Source organism: Trachypithecus francoisi, unplaced genomic scaffold (genome assembly GCF_009764315.1).
Source record: "Trachypithecus francoisi isolate TF-2019V2 unplaced genomic scaffold, Tfra_2.0 Lachesis_group4, whole genome shotgun sequence".
Lineage (NCBI taxonomy): Eukaryota > Metazoa > Chordata > Mammalia > Primates > Cercopithecidae > Trachypithecus > Trachypithecus francoisi.
Window position 1 is genome coordinate 409,147 of NW_022681469.1, and position 24,190 is coordinate 433,336.

Consider the following 24,190-nt stretch of genomic DNA (forward strand, 5'->3'; position numbering starts at 1 on the left):
CCTCCACATGCCACCATTCTTGGCAAATTTTTAAATTTTCTTATAGAGATAGGGTCTCCCTATGTTGCTCAGGCTGGCTCAAGAGATCCTCCTTCCTTGGCCTCCCAAATGCTGGGATTACAGGCATGGGTCACCGCACCTAGCCCTGATTGTGTATTTTCAAATAGCCTGTTTTGAGCTCACCAATTCATTCCTCTGCTTAATCTACTCTGCTGCTGAGAGCCTATAATGAATTTCTTCAGTTCAGCAAATATGTTTCTCGGTTCCAAGATTTGTTTGATTTTTAAATTATTTCAATCTCTTTGTTAAATTTCTCTGATAAATTTCTGATTTGCTTTTCAGTGTTGTCTTGGAGATCACAGAGTTTCCTTAAAATTGCTCTTCTGAATTCTTAGAGAGCTCACAAATCACTGCTTCATTAGGTCAGTCACTGGATTTTTGTTTTGTCCTTTTGGGGACATCATGGTTCCCTGTTTGCTGCTGTTTCTTGTGGGTGTATGTCTGTGCCTTTGCATTGCAGGATTACTTATTCCAGTTTTCTCTGTCCAGCTTGTTTTGGTTTTTATTGAATATATTTACTTAGCAAATCTTCACTGCTAGGTTGCTGCCTCCTTTTCAGCTATAGGTGTCACCTTAAGACGAGGTTCACCTTAGCTGTATTTAGTGATTGAGGGAGGCCTGTCCCAAATGAGGGAGGCCTCAAATGGTTTGTCCTGACAGTGTCAGGGTTCGTGTTCAGAAGACCTGTGGAACAAACCTTCTGGAGCATGGTATTGTGAGTGGCCAGTCTGATTGTGTGCCTCCTTTGGCTAAGGTGCAGAGTTTCCAGGGCTGGGGACAGTAGTCTCGCCTCCCAGCTTTGTTTCTGGGTGGCCTCAGGGCTATTTCTCCCTTTGGGCACTCGGGATGCTCTCCATGGGCCAAGGCAGGGACAGGGCACCCAAGAAAGTAGAGAAACTGGTTGTCCACCTCACTTTTACTTTCTCCAGATAGAAACCATGAGTTAAGGGGAGATTTTCCATGCACTTAGTGCCAGGCCAAATAAGGGGGAAGGGACATTGTGGATATGGAAGCCGAGTTCTCCTCCCATTTGCTTGGAGCTTTTCTACTCTCTGTGGCCCCAGGAACTGTGTTGTCTTCACACTTGAGCTCTAAGTTCTTACTGGTAAAGATCTTGGTACTTTGTATTTGGTTTTAGTTTTTTATGGGAAGAGAAGTCATAAAAAGCTCAAGAGCTCCACACTGGAAGTCGCCAACAACAAAATTGTTAATGAGACTTTTTTGTGTTTAGATGGAGTTTTGCTTCTGTTGCCCAGGCTGGAGTACAATGGCACTATCTCGGCTCACCACAACCTCCGCCTCCTGGGTTAAAGTGATTCTTCTGCCTCAGCCTCCCGAGTAGCTGGGATTACAGGCATGCGCCACCATGCCGGGCTAATTTTGTATTTTTAGTAGAGAGGGGTTTTGCCATGTTGACCAGGATGGTTTTGAACCCCTACCTCAGGTGATCCACCTGCCTGGGACGCCCAAAGTGCTGGGATTACAGGCATGAGCCACCATGCCCAGATAACTTTGTATTTTTAGTAGAGATGGGGCTTCTCCATGTTGGTCAGGCTGGTCTCGAACTCCCAACCTCAGGTGATCGACCTGCTTCAGCCTCCCAAAGCGCCGGGATTGCAGGTGTGAGCCACCATGCCTGGCCTAATGAGACACATTTTACATTCTTTTATTCACACTAATTCTTCAAAATTTGATGTGTATTTCACACCTCCAGCACATCCCAGCCTTGCCTGGCCACATTCTAGGCTCTCAACAGCCACAGGGGGATATTACTTAGCAGCTAAATGCTGTCTTTGGAAATACAAAGATACATGAAATACCATCTCCACCCTCAACAACCTCACAGTTTACATGACTGACATATAAACATAATTTATAATGTTTTAAGTACTACAAGAGTAGTGTGAATAAATAACCATCTTTCCCTCAATCTCAAGTACAGGGAAATCTGTAAATACCAGTGAGAGAAGGAGATATCTGAGCTATAATTTAATGCCTTGACTATTGTATAACTCTTGTTAACTGTCACATTTAATCATGTATAAAGTTGTTTCATATTTTGCCTTCTGTCCTATCTTACCCCAACCAACCCATAAACTGACCTTGGAGTCTACAGGACAATTGTGACTAGGGTGAGCTGGGCTGACACCAGGCCCTGGAAGGAAAGAGAGCAAGCAGCTCGCACCCGCACACCATTTCCTGCAGCATGAGTGCAGTGCGGGGATTGCTGCCCTCCCGATGGCCATCCCTGGACTTTCAGGTTAAAGACTCTGAACATTAATTTCTATTGTGTTAAACAGTAAAAGAACACAGGCAAAAATTCTCACACTAAGAATTTCTTCACATTTTTGGCTGTAGCATAGGTTTTGGTATTTGATATTCTTCTGTTGAATTCTAACTAACTTGTAATTGAAACAAGTATTACTTGAGAGTTTAATTTCTACATAGGTTTTGTTTTTAAACTTTGTTAATAATTTCATGTTTCTCCTTTCTAAACCACTGACACCCCATAAATGATCAATTAGTGGTCCAGTAAATGATCAACTTTTAAAATTTTCCAGTGGATCAACTGCAAGTGTTATGCTGCCCAAATAGGCAGAGTACCATTAAAAAGAATTGGTAAGCCTAGGCAACCCAGGGAGACCTCGTCTCTACAAAAAAATATATATTTTTTAATTAGCCAGGTGTAGTGGCATGCACCTGTGGTCCCAGCTACTTGGGAGGCTGAGGTGGGAGGGTCACTTGAGCCCAGGAGTTCAAGGATGTAGTGAGCTACGATCACACCACTGCACTCCAGCCTGGATGACAGAGCAAGAGCCTGTCTCAGAAAAAGAAAAACAGAATTGGTGCTTTAAAAAACAAACTTTCTTACCAAAAATATTGGTTCTCCAAATGGTGAAAAATCAATGACATTAACTTTTACTGGCCTTATACCACGTTGCTGAGGTTTGAATAGTTTGGGAGCCACTCTCAAATCTTGTCTTGTGCCATGGCTTATGAGACCCTGTGAAAAAGAAGTCCAAGAGTGACGAAGAAGTGCATTAGATACAAGATTGGATATAGTTACTGTTCCTCAAACTAAATTTAAACTTTATAAAAGCAAAGAGTAAGTTAATCCTAAATCAAGATATTTATCAGGTAACTCAGGAAAACAAGGAAAATGAGTAATAGAATTAAATTTAAAATACTACTCACCACGTCTGTGCCAACAATAAAGTGATTAGGATCTGAAGGCAGAAATTTAACATTCAGTGTTTGTGTAGTCCTCCAAAATTCATTACCTTTATGGGAAAGACTAAAAAAATAAAGCAACAAAGATGAACAGATGGATTGTTTTCAAACTTTAAAAATAAGATAGTATTAGCACCGATTTGCACTACGATACATCATTCGATGTATAACAGGCCATGTCACTTTCCTCTGGTTTAGCCACTCTTTGTTTCCATTTTTTTCTGCTACTACACTCTTGATAATTTGTTCAGGTTTATCTTTCTGTTCACTAACTCTTTCTTCAGCTGTATCTAATCGGCTATGTAACCACTCACTTGGTTGTAAATTTCAGAGGTCACAGTTTCATTTCTAGAAATATCCTTTAGACTGTACAACTGTCTCAAGTTCTTAAGTGTGTGACTCCTACTTTTTGCACCAAGGTACACTGTTTCTTCATGCTTGTAGTTGTGAACTCATCTGCAGCAGACTGCTTCTCATGAGAATCCTGTGATCCCCCACTTGCAAACTATATTTACCCACCAGGCGGTTTTGTGTCTACTTTAACTATGAACCCACTGAGGCCACTGGTTTAGAACTGTGATGTTAACATCTCAGCTTGTAGGTTCCCATACATATACTCCAGTTTAGGATTTCAAGCTCTTCCAAGCTCCTCTGTCTTCTCTTGGCTGTGGTGAGGCTTTCTGAATTTCCCTATCACTGCAGGAGCAGTGCAGGGGTCTCAGTTCTACCTCCTTGCCTCAGGCAAACCCAATGCATCACCTGTTTCTGCATAGGCTCAAGCCCCAGAGACAGCTCAGAAGGTCTGAGATAGCCTGGGCTTCACACCCAGCCTCCAAGCCATCACACAGCAGCTCAAAAGCTTATGACACTAACTTTAAGCTCTCTCCTGTTTATGGCATTTAGAGATTTTCCTTTCCTTTTAAAAACTATACTTAGTTTTATTTTTTCCTTTATATGGCCTATGTATTTGTAACAGAGAGATGCCCACAATTGCTCCATCTGCCACACCCACATCATCAAAGTCAGCATGTGGCCGTGCTATCAGCCTCCTTTCCAATTTTCTCTTTCCGTCCACATTCAGGACTGCAAATGTCACCTCTTAGTTGATGACTCCCAAATCCTTGCTTCCATCTGGGGTTTCTGCTATGGAGGCCCCTGGTTCCTGGGCATCTCCACGGGCACCACAAGCTCAGCCTGTCCTCACTGGACCACATTGGGCTGCTCCCACCCCTCCCCACTCTTATTCTCACCTAGCAAGTGGTGCCCAGTCACCAACCAGACATGCTGGTGGAGCCAGAGGCCAACCTAGGCTCCTCCCTCCCACTGCTCCTATGACTGATGAGCTGCTGGTTTTTTAAGTTCTACCCCTTTAGCCTCTATACCTGTGATTGCTGCCTTTGTTCAGATCCTGGTAGTTCACGTCAGTCACTCCAGAAGCCACCTAACGGCTCTCCCTGACTCCAGCCTCCCTTCCTCTGTTCCCAACTTACACTGCTACCACACTGAGCCATCTACATCACAGACAAGATGGACCACTCCTCGGCTCAACATCCTGCAATGGCTCGTGACCACCTTTACGCTAATGTCCACACCCTTTAGCACAGCAGACAGACTCGTTAGGGCCTGCCTCACCTGTCTCCCTCAACATCAGACCCACTGACAGCTCCAAATGTGCCTCTGGGCACCCCTAGGTGCTGCTCCCTCTGACCATCTAACTCCATCTCAAAGGCCCAGCTCAGTCTTTGCCTCCTCAAGATGTCCCCATTGCACTCCATCCCCCAAGCTGCCTCCATCCTTTGAGCTCCCACGAGCCCTGTGCACATTCTGACACCACACTTCGTCCTCTGCACGATGACCCTGGTGGATGGGGCCCAGCTGCAGGGGTGGTGCAGGCAGAGCCGCGGGACCTGCTTCCCCGCAGGCAATGACCTCCCGGGCACACTCATGCTCAGTGACTGACGGGATATGAGGTGTAAAGGCCCAGCCACATGATTCTGGGAGGCCATTCTAGCTCAGAACTCCCAGCTCCTAGGGAGTCGGCTGTGGGGCCTGTCTCACAGCTCAGCTCCTCCCCTCAGCCCCATTCTGCCTCCTCCCCGCCCTTTCCCAGGCAGTGAGCCCAAGGAACTCCCTGAGAAGTATCCTCACTCTGAACTCCACGGCAGAGCCGTCTTCCTGGGAAAGCAGGGAGCCCCCGCTGCAATCACATAGCGTTTACTCGTCTGCCCCCTTCTCGGAGCACCTTGAGGGAAGATGCTCCCCTCTAGTGCTGCAAAGCCAGGCACACAGAATAAGCTCAATATGGTTGGTTGAACAGAGTCTGAGGGAACATTTATTATGCATGGATCTCAGGAAGACACTGCTAGGAGTTTTTGGGTATGAAAAAACCCAAACGTCGGATACATTACACACTTTCCTTCAAAGAGTGTGTGTGCAGTTAAGTACATGAGAAGCTGATAGTTAAAGATATATACAATGCACAGTATAAAGCGGTAAGGACCCTAGCAGAGATAAAAAGTCGTAAAGAAACTCCACAGGGGAACTGCAGAGGCTGCAGGGGTCAGGGGCTCGCTTAGGAACCATGTACGTTTGGCTCTGCAATACAGTAAATGACTTTTTAAAATATAACTCTCTTTCATAATTAGTTGTAATTACTAATTACAACTGTAGTTGATTTAAAGTCTCCAAGCATGCATGAATTCATTAACACAACCCACAGGTTTTCTGATTAGGAAGAACCAGGCCCAAACATTTTTCAAGGGTAATTCACATGTTGATAGTTGACCCGAGTGCAGTAAACAATAAGAAAAGATACTTTAAGAAATAAATTAACATAAAACATATAAATACCACAAACAATATTTGTACATTTGTGAAGAATTTTTATGTCTTATTAAGTTATGTGAGTAAAAGCAGAAATCTAAATCTCTGAATAAAACTTTTTACCAATGTTTCTGGTTCCTGAAACTTTAAGTTTGGGGCTGCATGAAAACTGAAGAATAGTTAAATAGGACCAATTTAAAAGACAGAAAATAACCTCTACTTAAAGACAAAACGTTAGCTCTACACCTGGAAGCTGCATCTACTACATTCACTCATTAATAATAGACTAACAAGGCCAGGTGTGCTGGTTCACACCTGTAATCCTAGCACTTTGGGAGGCCGAGGCACGTCAATCACCTGAGGTCAGGAGTTTGAGACCAGCCTGATCAGTACGATGAAATCCTGTCTCTACTAAAAATACAAAAATTAGCTGGGCATGGTGGCGGGCACCTGTAATCCCAGCTACTCAGGAGGCTGAGGCAGGAGAATCGCTTGAACCAGGGAGGCAGAGGTTGCAGTGAGCCGAGATTGCGCCACCGCACTCCAGCCGGGGCAACAAGAGCGAAACTCCATCTCAAAAAAATAGAAAAATAAAAATAATAGACTAATAAAACAGTAAAAAAAAAAAAAAAATGTGAAAAAATGGACGTCTTCATCGCAAAAGCTCACCATTTATCATATATGCAATTCCCCAGTGTTATTTTCCTTCTAGGTCTTTGTGAAATAGTGAAGCGTTTTCCCTCACATCTTACCTGTCACCCAACTGGATCAGAGCACTATGTACCAGCTTGACCCTCCCTCCAGGCATTAGACCTAAAAAAAAGATGAACCAAAATCAACGCACCTTTCAATAGAAGCTAAATTAAAATCTAGTTATAGTTGCCTGGAATCATTTTTCATTGCTTAAATATCTGTGTTATGAAATAATATCAAATGCAAATCAATACACAGCATCCGTTCTGTCCTCTGGGTGAGGTTCATGTATACTCCCTTAGGAGAAGAATCAAGAATTCGCAGTTCAAAGTCTTATGGGAAGAAAGATTGTAGAACCATGATCTGGGAGCCTTTATATCTTTAGATCTGATAAAATAAGGGCAGTAAGCAATCCGTACATGTGTATGAATGTATATACACTAAAGAAGCCTTAGATCACAGCGTTGTCCTGTGAATGTCTACCGAGGCTCCGACGCCTACAGGAAAGTTGCAGGACCTTTCCTTCCACCATCCCAGAGACTCAGAAATCTGCTGGTCTCCGGGCAGAACGTACAGGAGGCAGAGTGGCTCCTCAGCCAAGTGTGTCTGGCCTCTCTCTCTGTTCCAGCAGGTTCTCCAGCTTCCTTCTCAAACAACACAGAGCCTCGGCTCTGAGGCCTGACTGTTTTCCTTTTCCTTCCCTGAAAGCATTCATGGCTACAGCTCTGGCTCCTTGGCCATCCACTGGTTTTGCCTCCTGTGTCTGCTCCCAATATCACTTTCCCTCTAAAACTACCACAAGGAGAAAAACTAGAAATCTATGGATGTTAAAACCCAAATTCTGGGTAAGGCATTGCCTAGAACTCTGGGGGCAGGTGAATTAAAAGCAGATAGAAATAAACCCAACCTGCAGCTGGACCGGGTCCCTGTAGCTGCTGCGTATCAGTCACAACCACAGTGAAGAAGGGTCAACGCTGCCATTCACAAATGTGAAACTTCCTGGCACGCCCCCCACCTGGCATCTCGGCTCCCACACCACCGGCCGTGGGCAGCTTTTCTGGCCGGGTCCTCCCACTGGCCCCTACATGCCACAGCCCACAGGCAGCCTTTCCAGCCAGGTCCTTTCCAGCTGGGCCCCTACACACCACCACCCACGGGCAGACTTTCCGGCCAGGCCCTTTCCGGCTGGGCCCCTACACACCATTGCCCACGGGCAGCCTTTCTGACCAGGCCCTCCCACTGGCCCCTACACACCATCGCCCACGGGCAGCCTTTCTGACCAGGCCCTTCCACTGGCCCCTACACACCATTGCCCACAGGCAGCCTTTCTGGCCGGGCCCTATTGCTGGGCCTCCGCTCCAGGAAGTCCACCACAAGTCGCCCTCTCCCGGACTGGGGTCTTCGCCCAGGTCTCCTAGCACCTAGGACTGGACCTTGCTTAAGCAGAGAACGTTTCATAAAAAGATGCTGGCTGCCTCCTTCTGAGACTTCAGCTCTCCAACAGCCACCCATCCAATGCCTACACAAAGAGCTGGCAGCCACCGTGAACAATGGGCTGGTCTGAACATCCTCCCTTCCTAAAGGCAAGGCTGGAACATGGTAGCAATTTTGGTAAGTGGTTCAGTGAAGAAAGGATGTTTCTAGACAGCAATATTTTTAAATGAAATACTCACCACCCCAGGATATTCTTTATATGACTATCATGTACCACAAAACATTTGTATGCAAATACTTTTTATGCAAAATGATTTTGTCTCCATAGCCAGATTATCACCTATGGACAGAAATGATCTCCTCAGTACCATCCGTAATTGTTTGACAAATACCTTGATCACATAACATGTTAATGGTACAACCAGCCTCAAGGCAAACTCTCAAGGTCACAAGAGTTCTGGGTACTTGGGGCAGAACCCTGGGTGTGAAGAGGGGGCTGGTGCTGAGACCGACTGTGTGGGTCTCACCCCATCACTAACCCACCCCGTGACCTGCGTACTTTGAGGAGGCACCAGGACCCCTGCCAGGCTCCCCAGCTCTGACGCTCTGGGATTCTAGGGGCAGCCTGGAGTGGACAACACAGAGCAGAGAGGGTGCCGCATGAAGAACACATTGAGAAACATGGTGATTCCACCTCTAAAGCATTTACCAGTGAAATGAACGCCACGACTGTCTTATTTTTACTGAAGTCAGAATCAAGAGTCAGTTTGTAAGGGCCACCACAGACGTGTGAATACAGAGCACACAGCATTTGCTCCAAGGCCCAAAGCGCCCTCTTCCCTAATCTCAAGAGGTTAGCAACAAAGCCGGTCTCATTCGTATTATTTTTTGCCAGATCTACACAGGAAAACACCCCTGACACAAGCAAGGTGGAAGGGGGGCTCATCATTACAAACTGGGTGGTGGGAGGCCAATGAGGTGAGAAGGAAGTTGAGATCAAAACATGGGCTAATCCCAGCCACAGAGCACACAGGACTGAATTACTCTGTCACTTCTGAGCCCTTTGTGGAACTGAAGATCGTACTCCATAGCATCAAGAGCAGCCAACTGTGAGGGGTGGTGTTAGCTTTGCTTCAAGTCGCTTCTGCTCTGCCCAGACCCGGGGACCTTTGCCATCCTGGGATCCAGTCTAAGGGCCCTCAGGGGCAGCATCCAGTGTTCCTAATACGCCCTGGGGTTGTAAATCCAAAACTGAAAGGAAGAAGCCCCAAAATGAATGTGCACTGAAAGACTCGGACGCTTGAAATACGTAGGAAACAGCTGCAGAACACAGCTGTCCTTGACTTGTCTGACAGAACTGAATGGTACTCAGTTGTAAACAGAACTCATTAAACCCTACTAAAATCAAAACATTCACTCAGAGGCTGGACGTGGTGGTGCACACCTGTAATCCCAGCACTTTGGGAGGCCAAGGCAGGTGGATCACCTGAAGTCAGGAGTTTGAGACCAGCCTGACCAACATGGTGAAACCCTGTCTCTACTAAAAATACAAATATTAGCTGCGCCTGGTGGTGCACACCTGTAGTCCCAGCTACTTTGGAGGTTGAGGCAGGAGAACTGCTTGAACCCAGGAGGCAGAGGTTGCAGTGAGCCACGATCACACCACTGTACCAGCCTGGGCGACAGAGCAAGACTCTGTCTCAAAAAAAAAAAAAAAAAAAAATCATTCAGAATATCATTTGATTATTCTAGTTAATTGAGACACTTGTTCAACAGCTGATAAGGTTATATGACATACAACTTTAATTTTCATTTTTCAGGTAGTAATTTATATCTTTCAAAGCAGTTATTGGTATTTTTAAAAAAAAAACAACAACAGAGAAACAAGGTCTCACTCCATCACGCAGGCTGGAGAGCAGTGGCACGATCATGGCTCACTGCAGCCTCAAACTCCTAGGCTCAAGCAGTCCTCCCACTGGAGCCTACCAAGCAGCTAGGACTACAGGTGTGCACCACCACGCCCAGCCAATTTTTGAATTTTTTGGTAGAGACGGAGTCTTGCTATGTGGCCCAGGCTGGTCTCAAACTCCTGGGCTCAAGCGATCCTCCCGCCTCAGCCTCTCCCAGCAGGCGTGAGCCACTGCGCCTGGCCACACTTATCAGTGCCTTTAATCTCTATTCATTTTAGAAAACACTAAAGTTCATTTTTTTACTTAATAGTTACCTAAATCACTTACTGAACCTGCGATGTCTGCCTTTGGTAATTCAACAACCACCTAAAAATAGAATATTGAAAATGAATATTGATACATTTTATAATTACGACACAACCTAAGCAAAGCGTAGCTCTAATTAAGATGGAGTGCTACATTAGGAACTACAACATAACTGCTCCAGAAGAAGACACTGATCTTTAGCCTCAGAACTAATGCTCTACAAGCTGACTCCTTTGCTTTGATCTCCTCATGTTCTCTTCACTTGGTGACTTAATCAACAGTCTTGGCGCATCCTCCAGGACAAGCCGATCCAGCGTCAGTGACCTTGGCCCTAACATTTTGTTCCCTGCCCACTCGCATTCCACGTTCCCAAAGCCCTGTGTGAGATTCCTATTTCGCTGTCACGAAAGGGCCCAAACCTGCCATGTGTGACCTTCCGCATCCCTTCTGCTCAGGACCAGCAAGCCGTCTTGCTCTCCATTTCCCACCATAGCTAACTGGGCCTTGCCCCCTGCGCCGTTCAGGTGCCACCTCCACCCAGACCACCTCACTCAGGCCCCGCGTGTGCCCGGCCCGGGCCACTACTCACCCACACATTGAGAACCCCACTCTCATCCAAGGAAGCGATGTGGAAGGACAAACCTGACATTTCTGATGAAAACAGAAACAAAAAGAAAGAAACAGCTTTACGTAAGGAAACCACATTTCACAACTAGTGATTAAGGATTTTAAGAAAGTGAAGAATCACATACCTTCCTGAGTCGAAAAGGGCGAAAGCACAAAGCTCTGCTTCTTGTGGACGGACGCTGAGATAGGTTCTACTGCTTGAAGAGGGCTCTGGTGGTTTACTGAGGTAAGGATTCCATCTGGAGTTCAAAAGCCCACAGCACCCACGTGTAAGTAATAAGTTGCAGGAATGCAGCTGGCATCACACATGGACAAACATGAGGTGCTTCTGGGCCTCACAGATCTGACTCTCTCCACACATCTTCCCAAAACACCCCAGGACCAACATGGACCACACACGACTGACACAGGACCACAACTTTCACATTCCCAGGACACAAGGGCCCCAGCCCCCGCTCTCCAGTAAGAAAGCGTCAGTTCCCACAGAGCTCACTGGCCCTGTGGGTCTCTGGGTCTGGAGGGCAGGAAGAAAGCTAAAGCCCACCACCCAAAGACAGCATGCCACACAGCCCGAAAGAAAACTCAGACAGAGAAAGTCTCTGTGAGGCCAGATCCTGGGAGTCACTCAAGCAACTGAGGGGAAGGAGCTGGGAGGCAGAGGTCAGAGCAGCATGGCTGATGGGAAGGGGAATGTGACCAGGAAAGGGAGGTGACCTCCGCACACACCCGACAACTGCCAGAAGAGGGAAATCCAGGCGTTTGCAAAACCAAAGGAACAGCAAACCCACCCCACCTACCACCTTGAGGCAGAAGCCCACTAAAAAGATACCTGTCACGAATCAATAAAGCAAAGCTCACTGACTTAAACTATCCATCTACAGAATGCCTATGAGCAGAAAAAAGCCAAACTCCATCGAAAGCTACTATAAGAAGAAAACAGAAAAAAAAGTAATCAAAGCATTTCAGCTGATGAAAATTCTCCCTCCTAAAAACAAGCACAAGGCAAAAGGCAAAAGACACAAACTCAGCGTTCCAAATGGAATCACATATCCTCAAAGGGCATCTGGAAACATCAAAACAACGAACAAGAAAAAAACACCGGGAATCAGAAATCAAGAACAGAATTGGACCCAAGAAAGCAAGAAATGAAATGAGAATTGGGATTGAACTCAGGAAAAAAACTGAAGAAAAAGACAAAATCATCTCAGAAATTAAGAAGAAATTACAGGGTGTTTAAGGGCAAGGACCCAGATGAAGCGCTGATGGCTCGACTGAGGAAAGGGCTGGTCTGTCGGGCGAGAATTTGGTTCCTCTGACTCACGGTCTGAATTGGAAGTTCCACAGCTCCTCACTACTGAGAGTTTATTTAAAACTTTGTAGGTTTTAGTGATAATATTTCAAAGACAAGGCCAGGCGCGGTGGCTCACGCCTGTAATCCCAGCACTTTGGGCGGCCGAGGCAGGCAGATCACCTGAAGTCAGGAGTTCAAGACCAGCCTGACCAACATGGAGAAACCCCGTCTCTACTAAAAACAAAGAAATTAGCCAGGCATTGGTGGTGGGCACCTGTAATTCCAGATACTCAGGAGGCTGAGGCAGGAGAATCGCTTGAACCCAGGAGGCAGAAATTGCAGTGAGCTAAGATCACACCACTGTATTCCAGCCTGGGCTACAGAGCCAGATCCATCTCAAAAAAAAAAAGGATTCATGTTAATGGAATAATTTATTTGCATGTACAATCTAGAGGTTTACTGTTTTTGAAAATGGTGCTGCATTCAAAAACTTTTTAGTAATAGCAGCAGCAGTTAGAAAAGGCGAAGATTATTTATTTAAAAGGTATCTTTTAAAATAGCATTGCAATCCCTAAGTTACCTATAAATTCAAACAGTCTTAACAGTGTAATATTGCCCCACACAGAGGGGCACAATTCATGGTTGGGGAATTTAAAAAGTGCCTCTCTTATGTACAATGTACAGAGACACATGTCAAACACAGACAGACACGCAACATATCTATGATAAGAAAGCCACACAGAGGGGTGATGAGCTCGGCCTGCACCTTCAGTCCACAGCACCCCAGCCCCTATGGGAGGAGGTGGTGCAGGGCGTGGCGTGGGGTCCGAGGGCAGGCCCCGCCATGTGGTCAGCGTGACCTCAGATGAATGCTGCATCTTCCCGTGGAGCTGGGACTCAGGGCTATCAGGGGAATTAAATGAGACGATGTATGCTATGCACTAGGGCGAGTCCCAGAACACAGGAAACACTTATGCCGGGTGCCTGCTGTGGTGTCTGGGCACGGCGTGGTATGAACGTCCACCCGAGTCAAGCCGAGGCTCAGGGAGGCCCAGTTGTGCTGGTTCCTGGCAGCACTCAGGGTGACTGGCTTTGCTCGCGTGACTGTGAGTTACCTCTGCCCTGGAGAACACACGTGCCAAGATGCCTCAAGCTACTTTAACACTAAAGGTAATGTCATTGAGGATTTTTTGGAATCCACAAATTTAATAAGAAAGGAAATTCGAGTCATTCTTGGCCACTGCATAATCATGCCTGGAATTGATTTTTGTTTTTTATATTTATCAAATGCCTCTTTTGCCCATGAGTCAGACCCCAACCTCTGGGACAATGTGAGTAAGTAAATGCAAATCCATGTAAAGCTTTGTTCCTCAAATCTGTGTGGCTTTTTTAGAAGACACACAATTGGCAGGTGGATGACACTGACCGGTGGAAAACGTGGCCGTCCGGAATGTCCAGAAACCATCGCTCAGCTTCATAGAGTGATGCAACCTTGCGTCTTCTCTCAAATCCCAGACGACGACTGAGCCGTGCGCTGTTCCGGCAAACAGTAAAAATGCTTTGCAAGGGCTCAAGCAGCAACACGTGACCTAAAAGACAAATGCACAGAAAGCCAATGACTGAAGAATATGAGAAGCACGCTCACAGAAGCTGCATTTACTGAGTGAGGTGTCTGACCATGTTTCACTTTGCACGGGAGTCACGTGCAGGACACGGTAAGCAGAACATGAACTCCTGCGCAGAAATAAAAGGTGGCTTGTCAGGTTCCTGAAATGGAAAACAGGGATGAGAAACCAACCCCGTAGGCTTGTTATGATCACAAATGCAAGGTGCTGACACTCATCTGGTCACACAAAGCCTGCCAGGGAGCCCGTCCACTCAACTCAATCAGCTGAACTTCCTGCGCCATTTTATTTATATCTTGCATTGCAAAAGTTACAATTTCAACAGTTTCGCTACAGTTTTTGTGGAAATCAATGGTTTTGAGGCCAGGGAATACATAACTAGGAAAATACAAATGCACATTTTCCCAAACACAGAGAGGCAGCCCCGACCCCTCACCGCACAGACGCTTGCTCAAGCCTCAGTGCCAGCCTCCTAGGCGATGAATGGGAAGCCTCCGGAAGGACTCTGAGCGACAGCACACTTCAACACAGTCTAAGAAACCGGGTGGATCACAAGGTCAGGACATCGAGACCATCCTGGCGAACACAGTGAAACCCCGTCTCTACTAAAAAAATACAAAAAACTAGCCAGGCGAGGTGGCGGGCGCCTGTAGTCCCAGCTACTCGGGAGGCTGAGGCAGGAGAATGGCGTAAACCCGGGAGGCGGAGCTTGCAGTGAGCGGAGATCCCGCCACTGCACTCCAGCCTGGGCGACAGAGCGAGACTCCGTCTCAAAAAAGAAAAAAAAAGAAAGAAACCTCAACGCAGTCTGAGAAACCTGAAACACGCAGGACCGAAACAGCGCAAGACAGAAAAACGGGCATCCAGGCCCCAGAGCTGTGCCCAGCGCGGCCAGTATTTTCATTCAGCCTATAACTACCTCCATCTCCTGACTCTCAGGTGACCTAAAGGGGTGCTCTGTGAAAATTCTCGTTTGCTCAGTTTGAACTACGAATTTCCAGAGTCAAAATAAGCACACTCACGCGTCTCGCTGTACCTACAGCACAGCTGAAGCCAGCGGTGAGAGACAGAGAATGGCCCATAAGTTCCTACCCACCTCCTGTCCCTGCGCCTCTCCCCATGCCTCTACCCGCCTGCACCTTTACGCTCTGTCCACCGCCCATCCTCCCATCAAATGCGCGACTCTCCTCCTGAGCTGTACCTGGGACTCACATATCAGAACCTTCTGTGGCCCTGAAGGCTGCCAAATATCCCACACACAGAGGACGTATTTGCTGTCCAGCAAGGGCGCAAAGGCCTTCTCGGGTAAGTCGTGAACGGAGACCACCATCTGCCTCTGAACTCGGGAGGCGTGCAAGGAGGATACTTTTCGATCTAGGGAGAAGAAAAATACGTTCACATTTTAGTGAGCTAAATGAACACACTTCCGAATACTCAAAAAAAAAAATTCAGCTTCGTGAAGAAACAACCACGGTCCTTTCAAAACAAACATACACGAAACATAGGTTTTGATGAATGGCCACAGCCTGTGCCCGAACACTCTGTCCAAGCTGACCTCACAGTCCGGCTAAAACGTGGTAGCATGCAGCCGAAGACACCTGTGGCTCCACTAACGACTCACACAGAAACCAGCTGCCAGGAGTCAGGATCTCAGAGCTGGGAGGCACTGGAGTGAGCCTGGCCACCCCTCTGCTTCAGAACATTGCTAATACACCAGCTGCAGGGGTTTTAGCACTGGAACACCACGTGGCACACTGCTCTCCTCAAAGGCTGCGTGGGACTGAGCGCCGTTCCAGACGCTGCTCCACCTGGCGAGGGACTGCACTCCAAGGCATTACTGTTGCCACTGCTGGCCATGCCAGCGCCTCCCACACATCAGCAGAAGATGGAGATGGAGTTCATGAAACAGAAGGATGGGAAGTCCATGACTGGCGACAACTTCAGTCAAAGAACTGGACCGCGCCACTGGCAGGCGCCAAGTCAATGTGGAAAGCAGTACCCGGCCAACCCCGGCCACACGCACACGCCACAAACCTCTCAGCCCCACACTTCACATCCTGCTACCCACACCATCCACACCTGGGTCACAACGTCCCCTCTGATTCCAGGGAACCCTTTCTACCTCATCACAATCGCTCACAGCTGCAGCCTTCTGGGGCCACTTCCACCAGCAAGCGTCTTCTTCCAGGTGCCGTATTTAACAGATGTTTTTAGTGGGATGAGGTTCTCGAGTGCTGTGACCTGACCCTGTTTTCTCCTACGCCCTCTGGTTTTTGTTGGCAATCTTTCATAGGGTAGAGACTTTTAGGAACGTGTATCACCTGTTACAGCGGAACTATGATGGCAACCAAGGCCTGACCCATCGCTGCCCCGACCTCACCTCCCGCTGGCCACCGTGGTCTCCTCGCTTCTCCCCAAGGCACAGGTGTGCCCACCCCTCAGGCCTGTGTGCATGTGGCCCCTCTTCCAGAAGTTCCCATCTCCTTGTGGCCCCTCTCTCATCTCTGTCCGGTTTCCACTCACAGTGAGGCCTCCTCTATCAGAACTGTCTTTATTTTTCTCCTTAGAACTTAACCCTCTCGGATAGACTGTATGTTGACCTGTTAAGCCAGTGCAGAGTCTACTTGACCCGCCGAAACACAAGTTCAGGAGGGCAGAGTTGCTGTCATCCTACTCACTGCTGAACTGCAGCTCCCCGACAGTGTCCAGGGCATGGCACCCCCTATGGAACGCTCGTCAGATGAACGACCCGCTGGCTGCATCATTCTGCCGCGTGTTTTAATAGTGATGAGGACGACCCGCTGGCTGCGTCATTCTGCCGCGTGTTTTAATAGTGATGAGGACGACCCGCTGGCTGCGTCATTCTGCCGCGTGTTTTAATAGTGATGAGGACGACCCGCTGGCTGCGTCATTCTGCCGCGTGTTTTAATAGTGATGAGGACGACCCGCTGGCTGCGTCATTCTGCTGCGTGTTTTAATAGTGATGAGGGTACTGGGTGGACCTTAGGAAGGCTGAAGGATCTCTACATCTGATCACAGAACAGAATCTAATGTGAGTCAAATCCTGGATTTGCAGGGTGAGACAGCCCACACATTCCGTCTCGTGCTTCTCTTGGAGTCTCATGTTCCTTCTGCTATCTCAATATTCATTTTACCAAAACACAAAAATAAGCAAACAAGACCCGCTGCTCCTTGAACATGTGGGAAGTGCAGTACACACACACACTTCACATGTTCCCCAACGGAGGCTGCCGTCAGGGAGGCTGTGTGCTGCAGTACTAACACACACTTCACGTGTTCCCCGACAGAAGTCGCGCACTGTGGTATGCACGCATACTTCACGTGTTCCCGACAGAAGTCACGCACTGTGGTATGCACGCATACTTCACGTGTTCCCGACGGAAGTCGCGCACTGTGGTATGCACGCATACTTCACGTGTTCCCCGACAGAAGCCTGGCGCTACCGTACGCACACACACTTCACGTGTTCCCAATGGAGGCCACGTGCTGCAGCACACATACACACTTCACGTGTTCCTGATGAAGGCCGCGCTGTGGTACACACACACACACACTTCACGTGTTCCCCAACAGAGGTTGTGCACTGTGGTATGCACACACACTTCATGTGTTCTCCAACAAAGGCTGCATGCTGCGGTACACACATGCACATCACGTGTTCTCCAACAGAGGCCGCAGCGCTGTAGTACACACACACTTTATGTGTTCTCCAACAGAGGCCATGGCGCCATTGCCGCTCTCATGCACCTGCTGTCACTGTTCAGCGTCAGTTCTCTGGGGGCCGCATATACTCGGTTCCCTTCTTGGTGTGTGCTGGGTATGGGAGTGTGGATGCCAATGTGTTGAATTACACAGGTACAGAGATTTATTATTTTTCTAACAGGAAAAAAAACCCTCTCAAAGAATGTGAAGACTTGCTAAATTAACAATGCCATTTTTGTTAAACTGAAATCTCTGCATAGCAGGCAGGATGGAAGAAATGCCTAGAACAGTGGCACCAACTGCTCTGGCCTCACACATGCCCTGAAGCACGTTTGCCCTGCAGCACCCCTGCACTTGCTGCCAAGCGGATGGCCACACACACCGCCCCTGCCGGTTCTCCACAAAAACCAGGACCATGGCTGCTCTCTGGTACCCAACAGCCACTTTTTCAGAGATAAAGAGGGTTACTAGCTCAAGAAATTTAAATTTGGTCTTGCAAATGCAGTTTGTCTGAACTGATTAAACAGTTACATGCAACTGCACTTTCTGTTTGAGATCCTGGGCTTTGCTTCCCGTTTTAAGTTCCATAACCGCGGATCAACCTAAAAATCTAATTCTATCTACACTAAATGTTAAGCATCTTACTCGTATCTATGTCTAAACTATTAACACAATTTTGACCTGAACACTCTCTCATGCTCGTCCAACTATTTCTTCTACTCTATCTCAAGAAAAGAAAAGAAACTGAATAACTGGAAGAGAAAAGAAAATAGGATTTCAAACACATAGAAAATCTCAGTTCCCATTCATTTAAACAATCTCACTTGTTTAAATTACTGTGGATCCTTCTTCTATTCATCTTATTAAAATCCTTAATCACAAATTTAACATACACACTTAAGGGGGAAAAACTAACCACTCACTTTTGAATTCTGCAGAAACTCAGTCTTTCTCAATTTTATGTACAGTAAACCCCATCACATTAAAATAAAATGTAATACTACAAATTATTATTTCAACATGAATGTTTAGTCACTAGATTTAAAACCATATTTGAGAACAGCCTCTTACTTTGAAGGAATGGCAGGCTGGTGTTCAGCTGAGATGAGCTGTCACTAAAATACAGGGCCCTGTCTTGAGCCCTAAGATTCCAGCTGGGTTCAGCTGCCAAGCGATCCTCTTCCAGCAAAACAGCCATCACCTGTCAGACATAAGTGAGTCGTCTTTAATAAAAACTTTACAAAGGATTATCTTTTCCCAAAAAAAAAAAATTACCTTTTCATCTTATCCATAGCTGCAAATAACTGCTTAGATCCACGACACTATCATAACTACAAGAAAAACGATATGGCCCTTTATGCACAATACTGAAAACTAATACAATAAGATTAACTAAAACAAACTCCACAAGAGAACCATCATTTTCCCTGAATGTTGTTTTTCATGCCACACACACTGCTAAAAATCACAGTAGGAGAAAGGGCTGGATATCCAGCATTTATAAATGAACAAAGCAGCGTAAAGAACAGTCATGCACCCACCCAGTCTCTCTCACCGGGTTTCGGTAAACAGCCAGAGTGGGTGGTAAAACACTGTCTTCGTTCCAGGAGCATCCTTAGGATTTGACGGGGCAGAGAGAGACTGGGAGACACAACAGGATTGATGGAAAAAGAACTAGAAATGTTCCTGAGAACTAACAGAAGGAAAGTGAGGAAGGCAGAGAGTTCAGTGAGAAGCGACAGGATTTGTGTGAGGAAGAGGGGGCTGCGTAGTAAAAACAGGCCAGGAAGTATTCAGTGGGAACTAACGTGACCCAAACACTCAGGGTCAGGACGGCTGGGAATACTGAGTGAGAACTGACAGAATATGGGAGAGCGGGAGATGGGAAATGCTGAGTGAGAGCTGACTGTGTGGGAGTGAGGAAGGCAGAAACAGACAGGGAAAGCCAACATATGGGAGTGAGGAAGGCAGAGAATGTTTCATGTGAACTGACAGAACAGGAGGGCGGGAGGCAGGAAACACTGAGTGAGAATTGATAGGATTCGTGTCAGAAAGGGAATGTGTAGTGAGGACTGACAAGATGGGTGGGAAGAAGGAAGAAAATGTTAATGAGAACTGACGGGAAGAGAGTATGGAAGGCAGGAGATTTGAAGTGAGAAATGACAGGATGGGAATGGGCAAGAAAAAGAGTGTTGAGTGAGAGGTGGAGGGTGGAGTGTGGAGGGCAGGGAGTGTTGAGTGAGAGATAAAGGATGGAGTGTGGAGGGCAGGGAGTGTTTAATGAGACTTGATAGGATCTGTGTGAGGAGACAGGAAGTGTCTTGTGAGAAAACACCAGACGGGAATGAAGAAAGCAGGGAGTGTTTACTGAGGACCTGCAGGAGTGTGTCCAGGCCACAGACCAGACAGGAGAGCTGTAAGTCCAGGGATGGCCCCAGGCTGGTCACCCTCTGTCCTCCCTCCTTCCCTATCCACCTCACCTTGCACCCAAGCGCTTTCTCATCTTAGAGATGAGAACTTACACTAGAACTTAGAACTAGAACACTTAGAATTTACACTAAAACAAAATATGATACAAATCATAAATTGTGTAAAATCATAATATTTCGTAAACCATAGATTCCTACATAATTGCAACAGAGTGACTACATGACCACCACGTGCTCAGATTACTGTCTGAGAATCATCCATAATGTCAACCAGCATGTCGAGGTTTCACAATCATCCTTAATCTCAACCAGCATGTCGAGGTTTCACAAACATCCTTCATCTCAACAGTGTGTTGAGGTTTCACAATCATCCTTAGTGTCAACCAGCACGTCGAGGTTTCACGATCATCCTTAATCTCAATCAGCGTGTCAAGGTTTCACAATGTTCCACTCTTCAGTGCTGCAGTAGACTCAAGTGCTGAGCTTACATACAAGAAAGTGATGAGACAGCTGGGGAAATATGAATGCCGACTTCACAGCTGACTGCATTATAAGTTATTACTAATTACTCTTTTAGACATTCTCTGCTTTTTGAGATTCATACTGAACTCTATTTGGAGGCAAAGTTAGATGATTGAGATTTGTTTCAAAATAACCGATGGGTTGGGTGGTGGAGTGGGCAGGGGGGTCAGACGAGACGCACGGCCATGAGGTGATAACCACTAAAGTACCTGCAGCTTCACAGGACTGTTTCATGTCTCTTTGTATGGATTTAAAAATTGTTTCCGTTTATAAATCAGCTTATAAAATCCGAAGTTTATTATTTTCAAATACCCTAGATTTATGCTTGCCTTGCCAACTTCATGTCTGCTCGTTAGTCTATAGTTGTTTTAAAATGTAAGAAATTAATAATAAAATTCACAATCCAAATACATACATAGTACTTTAGTGATATACATTTACCCAGTGTCATTCTGCCCACAAGGGCTTTATGAATGTACCACTGATAATTTTTAAGAAAATAATACCTGAAAATGAATAACTGATTCTGATTTATCCAAGCTACAAAGACTTTTAAGATCTTAAAAGCTCCTATGTTTCTATACAGAATGAAACTTAAAGCACTTACACAGAGAACACAACATAGTATAGGTTGAGCATACCTGACAAGCCGCCCGCAGAAAGCTACATAACCTTGGAGTATCAATCTTTGGCATAACTACAGCATCAGAGATATCTCTTTGTTCACTGCCTAAAAAAAACAGGTTATATAAAATCAACGAAGTTGACTCTAAAACAGTCATGCATTACACATCTTAGAGTTCAAACAGGCGTAACAAATCAACATTAAGAGTCCTAGAAGGAAAAGGCAGAAAACTTCACGCTATACTCTCTAGATTTACTACTATTAACTCCCCAAAACAACTGCATATTGTTTCATAGAAGTCTGTAATGTATTTAGAAAAACATTCAGGCCAGGCATGCTGGCTCACGCCTATAATCCCAGCACTTTGGGCGGCTGAGGCAGGTAGATCATCTGAGCTCAAAGACCGGCCTGGCCAACATGGTGAAACCCCATCTCTACTAAAAAATACAAAAATTAGCCAGGCGTGATAGCAGGTGCCTGTAGTCCCAGCTACTTGGGAGGCTGAGGCAGGAGAATCACTTGAACCCGAGAGGTGGAGGTTGCAGGGAGCTCAGATCGTGCCACTGCACTCCAGCCTGGGTGACAGAGCAAGACTTCATCTCAAAACAAAACAAAACAAAACAAAACAAAATTCAAAGGAATCAATTGAATTATCATGTAAGTTTAGGTATATTACTTTCTCAAGGTGAGGCTTACCTGAGAAAAGGGGATAATATACATCCCTGACATACAGAGGCAATTCCTTGAGAAAAACCAGTAAAGTATTCAACATGTACATCACTCCAGAGTACTTAGCAGAAACTATACATTCTAGGAACCTTCCATCTAAATTGATGGAACATTTTTGTCAACTGCACTTAAAATATAAAAATTCTATATTCATGAGAACAGGCTTCCCCCAAGTTAAAAGCACAATGTGTTCCAAAGATCCAGCGACACAGTGGTTGTTTGGAATGTGGAATCTCTCCCTCTACATAGGAATAAAATCTGTCATAAATCCTGGCAATGGCGCGGACCGGGCCTCAGGAGCAGGTCTCCTTCCCCTTGTAGTTCAGCAGCTCTGTGACTGGTGGTTAGTGTTTCTTTAAAAGAAAATTGGGTACTGCTATTGTCACATGCTAACAACCATACAGAAGAGAAAGACAAAATGAGAGTGAACCAGAAAGGGAATAAGTAAAAATAAAACAAAAAAGAATGTAAAGAGAGTCAATGGTCAACACTCAAGAGCAAGATGTTACCTCCAGATACAACGGTACTTTCTCCTGGGTGCTGGGTCCACACTTCCCTGGTCTCTATTTCCTCCGTTTGAATGTCTCTTTCAACATTATCTTCGTTACACTGAACATATGCCTTAAAAACAAAAATATGCCAAAATTAACATTGGTTTCAATTTCAGAGCAATTTGTCATTACTGAAATAAGTTCATAATGAGAGTCATGTATTAAGTATCAAAGCATAAAGAACAATCATGCAAAGACAACTGTGCTTAAACATTCGATATAGATATATACATGTCTAATTTTCAAAAGTGTGTTCAGAAAGTCTCACCAAACGATTTCCCTTTAGTCTGAAAACACTGCCACCTCACCTGCCCACATCCTATTTTCTTAGAACATACTGATTTTTCAAAACCACATATTTATTTCGAAAGGTACATGCTTCAGTGAAGTCAGTTTCGTTACTAACAGCTTTGTGATGAGGAAAACCACCAAAGATAAACAACCTACTTAAGGTCAGAGTGAATCAGCTGTGAAACTAGGATTAATATTGTCAGTGTCCCAGGAGCTCAAGGCTGCAGTGAGCTATGATCTTGCTACTGCACTCCATCCAGCCTGGGTGGCAGAGCAAGACCCTGTTTCTTAAACAAAAATTTTTAAATTTAAAAATTTTAAAAGCCATCAGCTTCTTCAGCTTCATCCCGTGACCTTCCTCCTTTTAAAAGGATTTTATTGAGTGCACCAACTAGACAATGTTAAGATTGGTGGTACCCGTATCAGGAATGTAAGAAAAATGTGAGATAGGACATCTGACTTCAAAAGCTTTAGAACCTTGTTGTGAAGTGAGACCATTACATAATGAATTAATGATTGGAAATACTACAGGGAAGTACAAAATTGCATGAAATAGTAAATTGTAGGAACTCTGGAACAGGAGAAAGAATTCAGTATAAGTCACTAGGAAGGGTTCACCCAGAAAACGGGCCTTGGAAACTGAGGAAGAGACAGGCAGATAAGGCAGAGAGGGAGCAGGAATGGCACACACCAGGGCACCCTGAGAGACCCATGAGAGGAGAGAGTCCCAGAATCCAACAGGTATAATCTGAATTAGAGCGAGTCGAAAGCTAGGCATGGTGGCACAGGCCTGCAGTCCCAGCGATGGGGGAAGCTGAGCCTGCAGTGTCCTGTGATCATTGATCATGCCTGTGAACATCCACTATACTCCAGCCTGGGGGTGTCTCTAATAAATAAATCAGTACCTTGTCTCTAATAAATAAATTAAATTGAAAAAAATTTTAAGTGAGTCCACATTATAAAAACCTTCAGAAGTACTGCATACATTGAAATTCTTCAATTATAAGAATTTTAAACAGAGAAGTAGGACTGCTATACACTCACCTGGAACACAAGAAACAAATCCAAACTTGACACTTTGCTAGACTTTAAATAAAACATTTGCCTTTGCCACTATGCAACAGATCCATATAACAAAACTGCACTTGTACTACCTCAATTTATACAAATAAAAAAAATAAAAATATAAATCAATAAATAGATTGGGCACAGAGGCTCACACCTGTAATTCCAGAACTTTGGGAGGCCAAGGCAGGCGGATCACTTGAGGCCAGGGTTCAAGACCAGCCCGGCCAACATGGTGAAACTCCGTCTCTACTA

At 45.8% G+C, this 24,190-nt stretch overlaps 1 protein-coding gene across 12 annotated transcripts in view; it reads right to left on the bottom strand.

The window, feature by feature from the left end:
• The window catches only part of WDR60 (WD repeat domain 60), a 97,573-nt gene that overhangs the window by 14,417 nt on the left and 58,966 nt on the right, over nucleotides 1–24,190 (bottom strand). For all 12 annotated transcript variants that reach the window (XM_033195092.1, XM_033195096.1, XM_033195094.1 and 9 more), the window contains 11 exons: nucleotides 22,538–22,649; nucleotides 21,316–21,404; nucleotides 18,795–18,924; nucleotides 15,202–15,374; nucleotides 13,802–13,964; nucleotides 11,210–11,323; nucleotides 11,047–11,108; nucleotides 10,466–10,517; nucleotides 6,867–6,927; nucleotides 3,256–3,355; nucleotides 2,933–3,064 (listed from right to left, as the gene is read on the bottom strand). In XM_033195092.1, coding sequence (XP_033050983.1) covers nucleotides 2,933–3,064; nucleotides 3,256–3,355; nucleotides 6,867–6,927; nucleotides 10,466–10,517; nucleotides 11,047–11,108; nucleotides 11,210–11,323; nucleotides 13,802–13,964; nucleotides 15,202–15,374; nucleotides 18,795–18,924; nucleotides 21,316–21,404; nucleotides 22,538–22,649 — 1,188 coding nt within the window. The remainder of the gene's footprint in view (nucleotides 1–2,932; nucleotides 3,065–3,255; nucleotides 3,356–6,866; nucleotides 6,928–10,465; nucleotides 10,518–11,046; nucleotides 11,109–11,209; nucleotides 11,324–13,801; nucleotides 13,965–15,201; nucleotides 15,375–18,794; nucleotides 18,925–21,315; nucleotides 21,405–22,537; nucleotides 22,650–24,190) is intronic.